General features: G+C 44.1%; 1 protein-coding gene across 2 annotated transcripts in view; it reads right to left on the bottom strand.

The window, feature by feature from the left end:
- Window positions 1-15,596, bottom strand: part of PTPRJ (protein tyrosine phosphatase receptor type J) — a 74,160-nt gene that overhangs the window by 17,606 nt on the left and 40,958 nt on the right. Inside the window, exons 2-9 of one of the 2 annotated variants that reach the window (XM_069016916.1) lie at window positions 9,976-9,994; window positions 8,792-8,932; window positions 7,772-8,026; window positions 6,956-7,219; window positions 4,280-4,543; window positions 3,414-3,677; window positions 1,989-2,252; window positions 523-786 (exon numbers count right to left, since the gene is read on the bottom strand). In XM_069016916.1, coding sequence (XP_068873017.1) covers window positions 523-786; window positions 1,989-2,252; window positions 3,414-3,677; window positions 4,280-4,543; window positions 6,956-7,219; window positions 7,772-8,026; window positions 8,792-8,932; window positions 9,976-9,994 — 1,735 coding nt within the window. The remainder of the gene's footprint in view (window positions 1-522; window positions 787-1,988; window positions 2,253-3,413; window positions 3,678-4,279; window positions 4,544-6,955; window positions 7,220-7,771; window positions 8,027-8,791; window positions 8,933-9,975; window positions 9,995-15,596) is intronic. The other variant, XM_069016917.1, reaches the window with a different exon arrangement.

Raw genomic sequence — 15,596 nt, 5'->3', positions numbered from 1 at the left:
TGTGTACAGCAAAAGGTAAGGAACTTCAAATATTACTGAAAGAGGAATAGAGGTTATGAAAGGTGGCAAAGGAGCAGCTTGCCTAGGTCGTGCCATGAATTCCCCCCTGAGCAAGTGTTATCTAAAGTTCATTCTGCTCCAGCCACAGGGCCCCAAATCACAGTACCTCTATATGGGAGCCCTTTACAAGAATGTTCTGAGGCCTTGATCCCCCTAGAAGTGAAGGCAACAGATGCACCCACACAAATCCCAGGACAGAGGAAGTTTTTGGGAAGAGCTCCTTGTGTCACAGGCCTTGGTAACCAACTTAAACAATCATTGTTTTTGAAGTGTTTGTTTTACTCTGGTTTTTCAAAGGCTATGTCTCTTTCACACAAACATCTCTGACTGCAGGCAGGCAAAGCACAGCACCTCTGCCTGCAACACCATTAAATTTCAGCCTATGGGCAGGTGTGCAGAGCCCTGTGCTGCACAGCAAAACACAGACCACCAGCAACAAGGATGCAAAAAACTGTGACTTACTTGTGTACAGGTCTATGGACACTCCTTCTCCTTCTGTCTTATTATCAGCTGCTACAGCAAATACTGTGAAGTTGTACATTGTCCCAGGGATTAACTCAGTAATTTCTGCTTTGGTGTCATTGAATGTCAGGTTCTTCTTTGTATCATTTACAACCTCTATTCTGTATGTGTAGGAGTCAGAAGCGCTGTCATTCACCACCCATTTTAGGATGACAGAAGTCACACCAACATATTCTGCCTCGAGACCAACAACCGAGCTGGGCTCTGTGAAAGGCAAAGCAACAACTTGTTAACATGCAGGAACAGCTGCTCACAGACATGGAACACAAGAAACACAGCCACACCAGGGCTTCACTTCCCTCGCACCACTCATGGTCCAGAGTGCAGGAGCACCCCAACAAAATCACCAGGCACTCCTGAAGGCTTTTGCTTTAATAGCTGGGTAACAGGAAATTGAGAATGAACCATCTCAAGCATAACTCATTTTCCTTTCATAGGCAATGGCAAGAAGGGCACAGGCCACCCCGGTGCCACCCCGGTGCCACCACTTGCAGGGTTTCACTGCCAACGCAAAAAAGTAGGCAGGAAGAAGAGAACAGTGGAGGGGAAAGGTACTGGTGGTGCAACTTTGTACAGCAAAAAATAAGGAAGACGATATCACTAGAAGGGGAACAGAAGTGATGAACCAGACACTTCTCCAATCCTCATGCCCATAGAAGAGAGACCATCTCCAGACCCTCTGGAGACCCTCTCTCCAGCACCCTATTCTTTCTGCATGTTCAAAAGCCATTACAGACAGACAGGTGAGACTTTTGGGCATTAACTGTGCAGATAGGAATATACATGCAGGTACATTTCAGGAAAACATAAATGACAAGAACAGTCATCATTTTTCTTCAAATGCACTATGTGGAATGATCAGGCTGGGCTACTGCCTTGCAAGCCAGCTCCAAAATGGTCCCTCCAACACCACATGTCAAGACTTTTAAATACTCAATGTGGCAAGGTGCTGGATGGCCAAAGGAGTTCTCCTCATGTAGCACTGCCTGAATCTCTCTCCTGGCTGCCCCACAATGGTGGCTATAGGCCTCCAAATCACACAAGTTCACTCAGAACAATATGATCTTTGTGGGACCCCCTTAAAATGAGAATCTCAGGCCCCCATACTCTAGGAAATAAATGCAATGCCCTCTCCCAAGTTTGGAAGAGATCAGTGCTCAGTGAAAAGTCTCTTTTCTTTGCTGACAGTCTTGGAGCAAACTTTACCAACAGCTTTCTACCAGGGCAATTCTGCTTCTACACTAAAATCCTGTGCTTGGAGATTGGCCATCTCCAGCTCCAGGATGGAATCATCACTCTGCCTGCAACACCATTAAATTTCAGCCCATGGGCAGGTGTGCAGAGCCCTGTGCTGCACAGCAAAACACAGACCACCAGCAACAGGGATGCAAAAAACTGTGACTTACTTGTGTACAGGTCTATGGACACTCCTTCTCCTTCTGTCTTATTATCAGCTGCTACAGCAAATACTGTGAAGTTGTACATTGTCCCAGGGATTAACTCAGTAATTTCTGCTTTGGTGTCATTGAATGTCAGGTTCTTCTTTGTATCATTTACAACCTCTATTCTGTATGTGTAGGAGTCAGAAGCGTTGTCATTCACCACCCATTTTAGGATGACAGAAGTCACACCAACATATTCTGCCTTGAGATCAACAACTGGGCTGGGCTCTGTGAAAGGCAAAGCAACAACCTGTCAATACAGAGAAATACAGAAAGAAGAGCCACAGCCACTATTCCCTATTCCACACAGAATGAGCACCACTTGGAGCCAAGCATCACTTCTACTGTACCAATGCCCTGTTTCAGGCATTCATGCTGAGGCATCTCTGGAATAATCACAGGAGCTCTGGGGAATTCTGTTTCATTTCATATGCAACAATTACTTGTTTCCACAGTTGTTCCACAACCACTTGTTTCCACAGTGGTTTTCCAGACAGAGAAACAGATGGAAATCAGGGAAGGAAACAGGGCAAGCTGATCTTGGTCTGTTAACTCAAAATTGTGCCCATGAGTCTCAATTTGAGAACTTCAGCCTGAACTCTCCTCAATACCAGGAGAAAGAAATGGGCTACTTGAGCAGGTCCAACAGCTGGCACACCTTAGGGGGCTGTGTCTGCAAGCCTGACTCAGCATCAACTCCAGACAGACAGAATTCACCTCAGGCAGCTTAGACAAGCTTATTGACCCAGTAGCAGCTCCAGGACACACTCCTCTAAATTGCTTTGTAGGGGCATTGCCTGTTCTCTTTGCATTTCTGAGCTACACACAAAAGTAGTATCCTCCTATCCCATCTATCTGGTCTGGGAAAAAGGTGCCCTGGCACAAAGCCAACAAGATTGGCACCACACTTGATAACGCAACCCTAGGAAGTGGGACAGTCACAGCCCACAGGAACCTCAGGCCCCAGACGGCAAGGAGCTCAAACCAATCTTTAAGAACAAAAAGTCTCTGTGACCCTGGTACCACATCCCTGCACACCACAGCTTTTGGTACGAGCTGTGATAACCCGCTCCCAGAAGTGTTGTGAGGGGTCTGTTCAGCCCTCAAGTGTCTGGAGGAAAAGTCATGCTATTGTAGCAGCTGGATCTCTACATAGCCTTGAGAAGACATGCTGATGAAATAACTGATTTACAGGGGGCACATACAAGCACAGAGACAATTCCAGTCCCTTTGCCAAGGCTCCATTGCACTCATGCACACAGACACCTGGAGCAAAGAAAGCAACATCACAACGAGAAATAGGACAAAGTTGGAAACCCAAAGTGAGAATGAAGAGTGATTTGGTACAAACACACGGTTACTTGCAATTGGAAGGCACCATTTCCTTACTTGTGTACAGGTCTATGGAACTGCTTTCTCCTTCTGTGGCATTATCAGCTGCTACAGCAAATACTGTGAAGTTGTACATTGTCCCAGGGATTAACTCAGTAATTTCTGCTTTGGTGTCATTGAATGTCAGGTTTGTCTTTGTATCATTTACAACCTCTATTCTGTATGTGTAGGAGTCAGAAGCGCTGTCATTCACCACCCATTTTAAGATGACAGAAGTCACACCAACATATTCTGCCTCGAGACCAACAACCGAGCTGGGCTCTGTGAAAGGCAAAGCAACAACTTGTTAACATGCAGGAACAGCTGCTCACAGACATGGAACACAAGAAACACAGCCACACCAGGGCTTCACTTCCCTCACACCACTCATGGTCCAGAGTGCAGGAGCACCCCAACAACATCACCAGGCACTCCTGGAGGCTGTTGCACCAGTGGGCAGTTAAGAGAGAACTGAAGACAAGCCATGCTGAGAGGCATTTATCTCCCTTTGACATTCCAAAGGAGAAGCACAGGTCACTACTCAAGCTGAGCTCCCAGGGAATCCAGAAAGATGGACAGGAAAGGGATGGGTATGGTTGGCAATGCAGGCAATTTCAGTTTGGTTTATTGGTTGGGTTTTGGTTTAGCTGTTGTGAAGGATTTTTCATTTCATGGAGGGGGGCTGGTTAGAGGGAGTTTGGTGTTTAATAAGTAAATAAATAAATCAAGGCTATGTTTCTTCTATGCATTAACCACTCATTCTTAGCATCTCGCCCAGGTAAGGCTCCTATTAAATTACAACCCTTGGGCAGGTGTGCAGAGCCCTGTGCTGCACAGCAAAACACAGACCACCAGCAACAGGGATGCAAAAAACTGTGACTTACTTGTGTGCAGGTCTATGGACACTCCTTCTCCTTCTGTCTTATCATCAGCTGCTACAGCAAATACTGTGAAGTTGTACATTGTCCCAGGGATTAACTCAGTAATTTCTGCTTTGGTGTCATTGAATGTCAGGTTTGTCTTTGTATCATTTACAACCTCTATTCTGTATGTGTAGGAGTCAGAAGCGCTGTCATTCACCATCCATTTTAAGATGACAGAAGTCACACCAACATATTCTGCCTCGAGACCAACAACTGGGCTGGGCTCTGTGAAAGGCAAAGCAACAACTTGTTAATGTGCAGGAACAGCTGCTCACAGACATGGAACACAAGAAACAGAGCCACACCAGTGCTTCACTGGGCAGCTAAAAGAGAACTGAAGACAAGTCATTCTGAGGGGCATTCATCTCCCTTTGACACCCCAAAACATAAGCACAGGCCATCACAGTGACTGAAGTCCCATGGCCTCCATTGGGAATCCAGAGGTGGGCAGGAAAGTGATAGAGTGGAATGGAATATTTACTTAGAAGGAACCTAGAACTACCCTAGTCCAACTGCCTGACCACCTCAGGCCTCACCAAAAATTAAAGCACATTATTAAGAGTATTGTCTAGATGTTTCAAACACAGAAAGGCTTGGGGCACTGACCACCTCTCTAGGATGCCTATTCCAGTGTTTGACCCCTCTGTCAGTAAAGAAATACTTCCTAAGGTCAAGTCTAAACCTCCCCTGAGGCAGCTTTGAACTATTCTCACTCATCATATCCCTGGACACCAGAGAAGAGATCAACCCCATCCTCTGCATTTCACCTCCTCAGGAAGCCGAGGAGAACAATGAGGTCACCCCTCAGCTTCCTTTTCTCCAAACCAGATAAGCCCAAAGCCCTCAGCTGCTCCTCACAGGACAGGCCTTCCAACCCTTTTACCAGCCTTCCTGCCCTCCTCTGCAGGCATTCAAGGACCTCTACATCCGTCTTCGATCATGGGGCCCAGAACTGCACCCAGTACACATTCAACTCCTGCATCCATACCTTTGATAAATACATTGAGCAGCCCCCAGGATGGAGCCATGAGGACCCTAAGGACAGCACTGGTGACTGCTCACCAGCCAGACACAGCCCCACTCACTGCAACCCTGTGAGCCCTGCCCTTCAGCCAGCTCCTCACCCAGCACACCATGGACCCCCTCATCCCACAGCTGGACAACTTGTCCAGAAGGATGCTGTGAGGGACAGGACCAAAAATCTCACTAAAATGCAGAAAAAATACACTGACCACCCTCCCTTCCCCATAGAAGGAGATCAAATTAGCTAAATGGGACTTTCCCTTTGTGACCCATGTCGATGGCACCTGATGACTGCATTGTTCTTTAAACACCTCTCAACAGTACCCAGTACAATCTTCTCCATAATTTTTCCAGGAACCGAGGTTGGTCTAACAGGCCTGCAGGTTCCTGGGTCTTTCCTCCCACCCTCCAGGTAAATAGGAGTAACAGTAGCTGGCAGAGACCTCTCCAGGCTCCCAAGGCCTTTAGTAGCTGATGGAGAGGGGTCCTGCTGTAACATCAGTGGGACCCTTCCGTACTCAGGGATGAATCCCAACAGGCTCCATGGACTTGTGAACATTCAGCTGATACAGGTGGTCCCTCACACTTTCAGTGTCCACAAGTGGAAGTCACTGGCCCAGCACTCATGGGCCTCCAGCTCTGGGGCTCAGGCAGACCAAGGTCTATCGGTATCACCAAAACCTGAGGCAAAATACACATTGAATGTCTCTGCTTTTTCTTCATCCCCATTAGGCAGGTGACCATCTTCAACAAGGATCAGTCCAGTGTTTTCTTTAGACCTCCTCTTGCTATTAATGTGCTTCAAAAAGCCTTTCTTGTTATCTGAAACAGCACGGGCCAGTTTCTATTGTGATTGAGCTCTGGCCCTTGGTGTCTTCTTCATGCATAGACAAACCCACAGCTCTGTAATCCTCCTGAGAAGCCTGACCTCACTTTCAGAGCTCATACAATTTCTTCTTCCTCTTGAGCTCCACAAGAAGTTGCCTGTTCATCAAAGCTGGTTTTCTGCCCCACTGCTTGACTTTTGGCATAGTGAAATTGCCTGTTCCCGTGCTCCTAAAAGGTGGTTTTTAAAAACTGAACATCACTTGTGGACTCCTAAGCCCTCAAAAGCAGATTCCCAGGGTAGGCTGCTAAGTAGTGCCCTGAATAGCTTAAACTTTGCTCTCCTGGAGTCCAGGGTAGCAACTCTGCTGTCTCTTTTCATTCATTACACTGTGAATTTGAAACACAGTCATTTAATCACCATAGCCAAGTCAGCCACCTACCATCTCAAATGAGTCCTACTCTACTCACAAACAGCAACTCTAGGAGGGCATCTTTCCTAGTTGGCTCACTACTTGCGACAAGAAATTATCTCCCACACGAAGTGATATGAGGACAAAGATGGAGAGGAAGCAAGGTGGATTATGTTTGCCTAGTTTTTTCTTTTTAAAAGCAAGGATGTATTTCTTCCACACTTCAAGACCCCATTGCTTAGTGGGCATGCCAGATTAGGCTCTAGGAACAAGGCATCAGATCTATACATGACAGCGTTACATTTTAGCCCTCAGGCAGTTGTGCAGAGCTCTGAGCTGTCCACCAGGAATACAGTTGCAAGAAATGGTGACTTACTTGTGTACAGGTCTATGGACACTCCTTCTCCTTCTGTCTTATTATCAGCTGCTACAGCAAATACTGTGAAGTTGTACATTGTCCCAGGGATTAACTCAGTAATTTCTGCTTTGGTGTCATTGAATGTCAGGTTTGTCTTTGTATCATTTACAACCTCTATTCTGTATGTGTAGGAGTCAGAAGCGCTGTCATTCACCACCCATTTTAGGATGACAGAAGTCACACCAACATATTCTGCCTCGAAACCAACAACCGAGCTGGGCTCTGTGAAAGGCAAAGCAACAACTTGTTAATGTGCAGGAACAGCTGCTCACAGACATGGAACACAAGAAACACAGCCACACCAGGGCTTCACTTCCCTCGCACCACTCATGGTCCAGAGTGCAGGAGCACCCCAACAACATCACCAGGCACTCCTGGAGGCTGTTGCACCAGTGGGCAGTTAAGAGAGAACTGAAGACAAGCCATGCTGAGCGGCATTTATCTCCCTTTGACATTCCAAAGGAGAAGCACAGGCCATCACTGTGACAGAATTTCCAGGGCCTCCCTTGGGAATCCAGAGAGGTGCGCAGGGAAGAGACCAGGATGGAGAGGAAGATAATTTAAAACAAGAAAACAAAACCATCAGGTCTATGTTTGTGCTGTACAGCAATATCCCATTCTTTGCATACTGTCCAGGTCAGCCTCCAGGACTAAAATATCACATCTTATACACAATAGCATTGAATTACAGTCTTCACATATGTAGGCAGACCCCTGAGCTGCACAGAAAAGTACAGACCATGAGAAATAGAACTGCAAGAAACTGTGACTTACTTGTGTACAGGCTTAAGGACACTCCTTCTGTGTCACTACCATTTACCACTGCATATACAGTGAAATTGTACATCGTCCCAGGGATTAACTCTGTAATTTCTGCTTTGGTGTCATTGAATATCTCCACATGTGCCACATTTACAATCTCTACCCTGTACTTGTCAGGTTTTGAAGTAGTGTTATCCACTGACCACGCTAAGATGACAGAAGTCACACCAATGTATTCTGCTGTGAGATTACCAATTAGGCTGGATTCTACAAAAAGAGAAAAAAAATTTTAACCTACAAGAATATTTGCTGACTAATGCATACAGCACCCTCCTCCCTGCCACACCCAGTCTCTGTAAAACAGAAATCAGCCTGGGAAAACAGTCAAGCTACCTTTCTCTACTGCAAGGCCCACTTGCAAGCTCTGCCATCTACTCCAATTCCTCAAGCTTCACTTTATCTCGAGGAGCAAAGCTGTCTAGGTGCAGCAGTGATTTCTGTGCTGCCTCAGCTGTGAGCTTTATGCAGCATGCTGAGGCAGTGTGTGTTGGAACACACAACCCACTGCCATTTTTTTCCTAAACTGAATATCCCAAAGAGAGAAGCCTTTCTTAGCTGCAAGATTCACACATCTCTCCTGCAGATACGTGACACAGAACGTTCTGTACTAGGCAGAGGACTTCAGCTGTACCCCACCACTTACACATTTCAAACCTGTATGTCACAGTCAAGCTGTAACCTAAAAAGCCATAACAAGCAGGGAAGGGAGCCCGAGTCTAACATGGATAAAACTACTGGCCGTGCACCAATCACAGTATGAAACTGCACTCCCAGTCAGGCGTGCAGACACATTTCTCGGCCTCATTCTCTACTGCAGTAAAGCAGTTGGATCCATGCCCCTGCAATGCTCTTTGCACTTTGAACTAGAGCTCAGACTTAAAATGCTATCACAATATAAAAGTGCAAAACACCCCAAAGATTCACATCCCATCCACATTCCAAACCAAGGACGTGTTACAGTGCTTAGATCACCTCTTGTCCCATCAGACACAGCCCTGGTCACTCTTCCACCTGCAGAGGTTCTGTTCCCACTTGCAGAGATTACTGATAAATCATCATTACTACTAGTTGCTGGTTCTGCAGTTACGTTTTTTGAGCTGCAATCCTCAGTGCCTGAAAGAAGAACACAAAACTGTGTCTTTACAAAATTTCTGGACTTCCCATTTGCAGAACTACAGTCAGTTACTGATATCATGCACAGACCCGCAGCCACTTCTGTTTTCCCAGTTCTATAGAAACCTCACTGCACATTTCCTGGTTTTACCACTTTCCTGGTTTCACCTCTTAACTTCTGTGAGATGATCTGAATGAGATTCAAGTGACTGCCACATTATTTCAGCCATCCACTGACTCTACATATGGTTTGGATGAAAGCTATCATGACCTGCTCTTTTCAGTACAGTTTTGTTTGAAAGGAGTTAAACCAACTTGCAGACATTCTGTGTGTGTGTTTTCTTCATCTATTATCAGAAGTTTTGTTTAACCTGGCATAGCAATTTTGCCTCTTCCCCTCAGCATATTCCCCTCCTCCCCTCTCATATTCCCACAGTGCGTTCCCACAAGGAAGAGACATGGCTCTATACCTAGAGCCATAAAATTCACACTGATGTAGCACAGCCCAAAGCATAAAAACAGTTGATTCAAACCCTAGAATTTAAAGACTAACTCATGTAAGCCTGATGTTCAATATTAAGGTAGAACTTAACTACACACATTCTCAGAAATTTCTGCCACATGAACACTTGTTATCTTGACCAGTGCAGCAGTTCTAGACTCACTTCAGAAATTCTTTAAAAGCATCACTTTGTGTGCCCTTTGGTTTTGGGGTCTGGTTGGTTTTTATTGCCTTTCAGTGTATTTTCCCATCTTTCTAAGCACATTACACCTGCAATTGATTTTACCAGAACTCTCTACAAACTGAAAAGCAAAGGGATTACAGTAGAGATTTATATCTTTAAATACCCTTAAATGCACTGCAGGTATTACAGTCACTAAAATAACTGAGTATGCATTTTTAACTCCTATTACTAAAAATTCTTTCCAGGAAGCTTTTTTTTTTAATACTTTGCTTATACTGTTTGATCTTTCTTAAAAGAAATCAAGATAATGAGAGTTATACAGAAAAAATAAAAAGCAAGCAACAGAATGATACTTACAAGCAATTGTACATCTGACCTGGAAAACAAAAACAAATAATAGAAATTAAAACTTTAAAACTACTGGAAGCTCAAATAAAATAACGACTGGTTTAATTAACATGAGGGGGGAAGAAATCTGTTAAAAAAAAAGTCCAGATTTTCAATCTGCAAGAGTCATACATAAAGTTCTACTGACATAAAAATAACACCAAAAAATACACCAAACTAGAAGAGAAAAAAAATCTAAACATGCTGGTAAAATGTTAGTTTCCACATTCTAAAAAAAACTAGTTTATCACCAAAAAAAAAAAAAGTTTGAATAACATAAGCTGGTTATTTTGCACATAAAAATGTATAAACTAAATCTATAAGATCTTAGTTAAAACACACTTTAGTTAGTACCATCTCAGAAAAAAATGGCAGATGTCAATTAGGTCTTTCTTATCAATAAGATTTTTTCCTTTCATCCTTTTGCTGCATAAACCTTCTTATTACTTCTCCCAAAAGAATGTTTTGCATTTTCTGATATGAACTCAGGGTAGTCAAAGTTCAAAACACTCGATGCGTGCTCTGAAATCCAGTTTACACATGTGCACACATCCATAACATATCAGCAGTTGCCACTTAACTGCAGCCTGAAACTCCTCTGCTGGTAATACTGATAAACACACCAGAATTTTGCTTTGAGGATGATTTTTAGTCTTCAGACTGTACTTTACTTCCAAATAGCCATTTCCCTTCCTGTTGGTGTGAGATTTGGCCCATAAATCGTCATATTCATGTCTCTCCAGGTGGCGCCACAAAATGCTGCTTACAGGAGTGAAGTAAAAGCCCCAGACTGCAAGAGGTCTGCAAGAAGCAGTCTTTCACTTAAAGCACTTGGAACTTCTGTTTTCTCTACCCACAATCAATTTCTTAGCTGTTTGTGCAATTCCATGAGCTAACTCAAAATAAGCAGCTACCTCACAACACTCTGATGCAATGCTTGAATCCCAAGTCACTCACTCCCCCAGCTGTCACGCTGCTGGTGCCACAAGGAGCTCCACCAGCAGCAGCTCCTTGCACCAGTCATGGGTGGTCCAAGCAGACACACCCTCAAAAAGTAGTCAGAAAATACCATTAAATCTTATTCCCGTGATGGTCTCAGTGCCACAGCGTCTTCTCTAGCACAGCCCTAGGGACAACGCAGCACGCAACAGACATGGCACCGGATGCAGATGTCCTACTTACAAGTGTGAGGCTCCTCCTCCACCTGAGTTTTTGAGAGCTCAGCCAAACTGCAAGGCTATTTAGGAAGTGAGGAAATATTTGCCTGCACCCAGGTCAAGAGTACTTCTGCATTCCTTCACAAAGTGTCTGAGGAAGAAGAGCTCAAGAAGGAAACAGCCACTCTTAAGGCAGGAACACACATGCAGGGTCCAGAGCAGAAGAGCTAAGCTGTGTGGAAACAGCTGCTGAATGGTGAGCAAGAGGTGAGATCCCCTGAAATGCAGGGCAATCTACAAGCAGAGACAAAAGGATGTTATGTTTATTAAGAAAGAGAGCTCACAAGAAGAACAAAATCAACAAGAAATGCCACAGGACTAAGCTACAGAGATTTCTGCAGCCCTACAGACAAAGAATCAAGAGCCTGACATCATTCACAACCCATCATCCTTCAGTTACTTTCTCTTCTGTAGAACGGCCTGAAAATGAACTTTCTCATCTTCTCCACAGATTTTTAGTTTAGAGGCACAGCATCCTTCCCAGGCAACAGGAACAACAGATATTATAGGACTGTGAAACAGGTATGCCACTATCAAGTACCCCAAACCCCTCCTTTTTATCATCCCATTTCTTCCCTGCCAGCTCAAACAAGGAACACTTTGATTCCTGTTCCATGGGCATCCAATCTAATGGCACATAATGACCAAGCTGATAGAAATTTGGTTGTACGGTCACATGGGGTTTTATTAAGGATGCTCAAACAACCTCAAAAAGGAAAGTTACACTAAAATTCCTGTCACATGGTTAATGAACTGCATCCCATCATTCCACTTGCTTATCACACCCTGACAACACTCCCTCACAATACCCTTCTGACTTTCCAAAACCTTATGTGCAAATCAACTTCAAAAAAATCACATCCACTAGCAGCAGGCAGGCCTCCTTCTGAAACCCAAAACCACACAAAACAAATGATCCCATTCCCAAGCATCAGCTTGCCTGACTCAGTCATTCCATGCTGTATTTTTCAACATCAGTCATGAACCAAACTGTTCTCCAACCTGATGTTATTCCTTAGTGAGAATTTATACAAAACATTTGTTTATGATTTCAGAGGATATTTGCACTGAACACCTGATTCTCCTTGTGTTTGCATTTAATATATCACGAGGCCTGCCATCTCTGCTTTTCTTTTCCAATGACAAAAATCCCTATTATTCATATACAGCTGGGTAATTTTTTAACTTTGGTGGAAATTTGGGTAGGGGTGGAACATCCCTAACCAAGAAAAGACAGCAAAATGCCAAATACTGACCATTTCAACTGAAAAACAGGAGAGAAAAGTATACACAAACCCATCACTGTCATCAGCTATGGCAAATAAATTTTTTCACGTGTCACACAGCCATGCTTAGGGCCTGACTAAAGGCTGCATGTTCCAGAGGAGGTGAGGAATTCATCTGCACTCACATAAGGTCTGTCCTGCGCTCCTTATGTGAGCAGTTTATTACTGACCAGGAGCTGGTGGCGTGTGATACATGCTGAATTCAGCTCCATCCTCCTCAGGTGCACACTGGGTTCCTACCTAACTGAGGAATTAGTATTAGTCTCACGCGTGATCTTATCCAGGAAGAATTACGACTGCAGGAAAACTTCTTCAAAAATAATGAGTGACTGAGAGGACCAAATCCCACTGATATTTGATAACCCAGAGTAAGATATTTTCAGGAGCAGGATTTAAAGCCTGCCAGCTGTACACATGGACTGGGGGAACCACAAGGAAGACAGCAGGGCAGGACTTCAGCTCAGCTTGGCTCTGCTGCCAAACTGTGCCCTCTAATGAAGCTGGGGTTCCCGCTCTGGGGAAAACCCTTGTGGACAGCAGCCAACCTACCTGCTCCAGTTTTTAAAACAATGTGGTTTGGTTCATGTAAATATACGGCCAAAAGCTGGCTGAATAGTCAAAGTGAGCAAACCAAAAAAATCTTAGCCAAAAAAACCCTTAACCACAAATCCTTTCCAAGAACACCACTTGAGGTTGCTGCTTACTGTTTCTGGTGTGCTCACCAGTGTGTGCCTTGCAACTCAGATGCAGAAAGCCAGGGAGTTAATCACACCCTTCTCAAAGCTAATGATCTTTCAAGTGTGTACCTTCAGATCTTATCTTCTCCACCCACCCCTCCTCTCAGGTTTAGAGGAGTTTCACAAAAGTATCACCAAGCTATCACAGCGGTCTCCAAATTGCTTCTCAACACCCTTTCACCAAAGCAGCAGCATAATTAGGATCACTGCCCCACTAGGCAGGGCCCCTGATCTCACACCTTTTTTTCCCCCCTCAATGTTCACCTACCATTAGCTGTCCCACGTGCACAACTATGGGCTTCAGGACAAGCCACCACACAGCACAGCACCATCATGATGGTTTTAAGACTCCAGGCTTGGCTTTGCTGATGCTGTCAGTCACCACCATTCAGCCAACAAACACTAACCTGCAAAGATGCAATAGCCTAGCCACTTACAGACCCCTCTATCACCTCTGATATTTCGTACTTAGCATAGCCTTACTCAGGACACATTCCCACAGAAAGCTTTTACACAAGGTCACACAAGGTAAGTGAAAATCAAACTCAGGAATGCCACTGGGAAGCCTAGGAAGTAATGGAAATGGGATTGCCCAAGTATTGCCTCCAGAGATTGATACAGCTTTCCAATACTTGCTGATTCTGTAGGATTTTTAAGGCATTGCCTGCTATTTCACCTGGGGACATTTTTGCACTTCCCTGGGAGTGCAAAGTCTAAATCAGCAGGGAATGACACCTTTCTGCTGGAGACTGTTGTCCTGCAGGAAGACAAGGTGGGTTTGGAAAGATGAAATGTTTCTGTCTCTTAAAACCTATCTCAGGGTCGTTCCATCTTGTTCATTTCCATATTATTTCCAAATTAATGAAGCTTGTAGGCTTACAGCAGTGGGCAGGAAAAATGAGCTCACCTGAATTGGGGCATAGAACAATGTGCTTAAACCTGTTTGAACCTAGTTCAAATAGCATGACTTATCTGGACAATGTCTAGGTTTTGGGGTGGAAAAATATACTGGAAAATGAGTCAAAATACACTTGGGTAACATATTTTCCAATTTCTTGATAAAATGTCATAAATCTTCAACTGCAAAGCATTTCTCTGCATTTAAGCAGAAAACTTCAAGTGCAAATCATTACACTATTACAAAACACAGAATCATCGAAGTTGGAAGAGACCTTCAAGATCGTCCAGTACAACTGTCAAACCAGCACCACCATAATCACCCCTAAACCATATCCCCAAGTGCCACATCCAAACACCTCTTGAACACTTCCAGACAGCCTTTAATTTACAAAAAGATATGCCAAGCCAAGAAAACCAGGTGTTTTCCCCTGTGCTTATTGTCCAACAAGAAAAAAGACAGTGTGGATAAAGCCTGTGTGCTGAAGGACTGCTAACATAACAGTTCAGTTACCAATTCCAGTGGCATTTGTGGATACTCAGCCCTCCTGTATCAGGTCCTTACTACTTGAAGGAGGAAATAATCAACAGGAGGCTAAGTCAGAAGCTAACATTTAATTATGTTACATAGTTTTACAGAAGATTGATTACTTTCTGGATTCAGTGCTAGAGTTTGGGATCAGTTTTCTTTTTTTTTCTCCTTTCTAGTGTGTATTTACTCTGCTAAATTCACTTTAACTGTAGTCCACAACAGTTCTGGGTTTTTTTCATTCAAATCAACTCCAGATGATTTCAATAATACAATGCATTCACTTCCAATGGAAAATGGAAAGTATGCTGTGGCAAGTGTCAGTTCCACCTGTTTTCCCTCTGGTATTTTATGCAGGTACTCACAGCCCATACACAAAACACCATTTTGCAGAGTGTTTGCAATAAGTGGGTTTATCCTGAAGTAAAAAAGCTCTAATTTTAGAAATAGCACAAAGTTTTTACAAGATGTTTGGAGTCTTCTTTTAACCGTAAATGAGCAGCTCTGCTGATGAGCCTGCACAGGCCCAGATGGAGATGCAGAACTCAGAAGAAAGAAACAAGAGCTGGTGCTTGTTATGAACTGGGTGGGGCTGGACCCTCCTAGGCCACCCTGTTGCATTAGGGAACTGTGCAGAACACTGAAACAGCCACACACAACTGTGCACAGGCTATTTTGAGCTGTTATGCAGTTATGTGAGAGAGGAAAGACTATTTCCACTTTGCATGTATTTATATTTTGCCCCTGACATTTCTAAATTCTGACTTCCCTGAAGCAAGCCTTTCTGCAAAAAGAGACCAAATATAATTTTTTTTCCCACTGGCTTCTATGAAAATATATGAGGACATTCCAGCCTGTGCAGCACCTCCAGTGAGCTAAAAATGCTGTGGAAGACAAAGCCTTGTAAGAAAACCAAGAAGAGACA

Source organism: Aphelocoma coerulescens, chromosome 5, assembly GCF_041296385.1.
Source record: "Aphelocoma coerulescens isolate FSJ_1873_10779 chromosome 5, UR_Acoe_1.0, whole genome shotgun sequence".
NCBI classification, from domain to species: Eukaryota; Metazoa; Chordata; class Aves; order Passeriformes; family Corvidae; genus Aphelocoma; species Aphelocoma coerulescens.
Note: the sequence above shows the minus strand (reverse complement) of the source record. Positions and strands in the feature narration are given on the sequence as shown.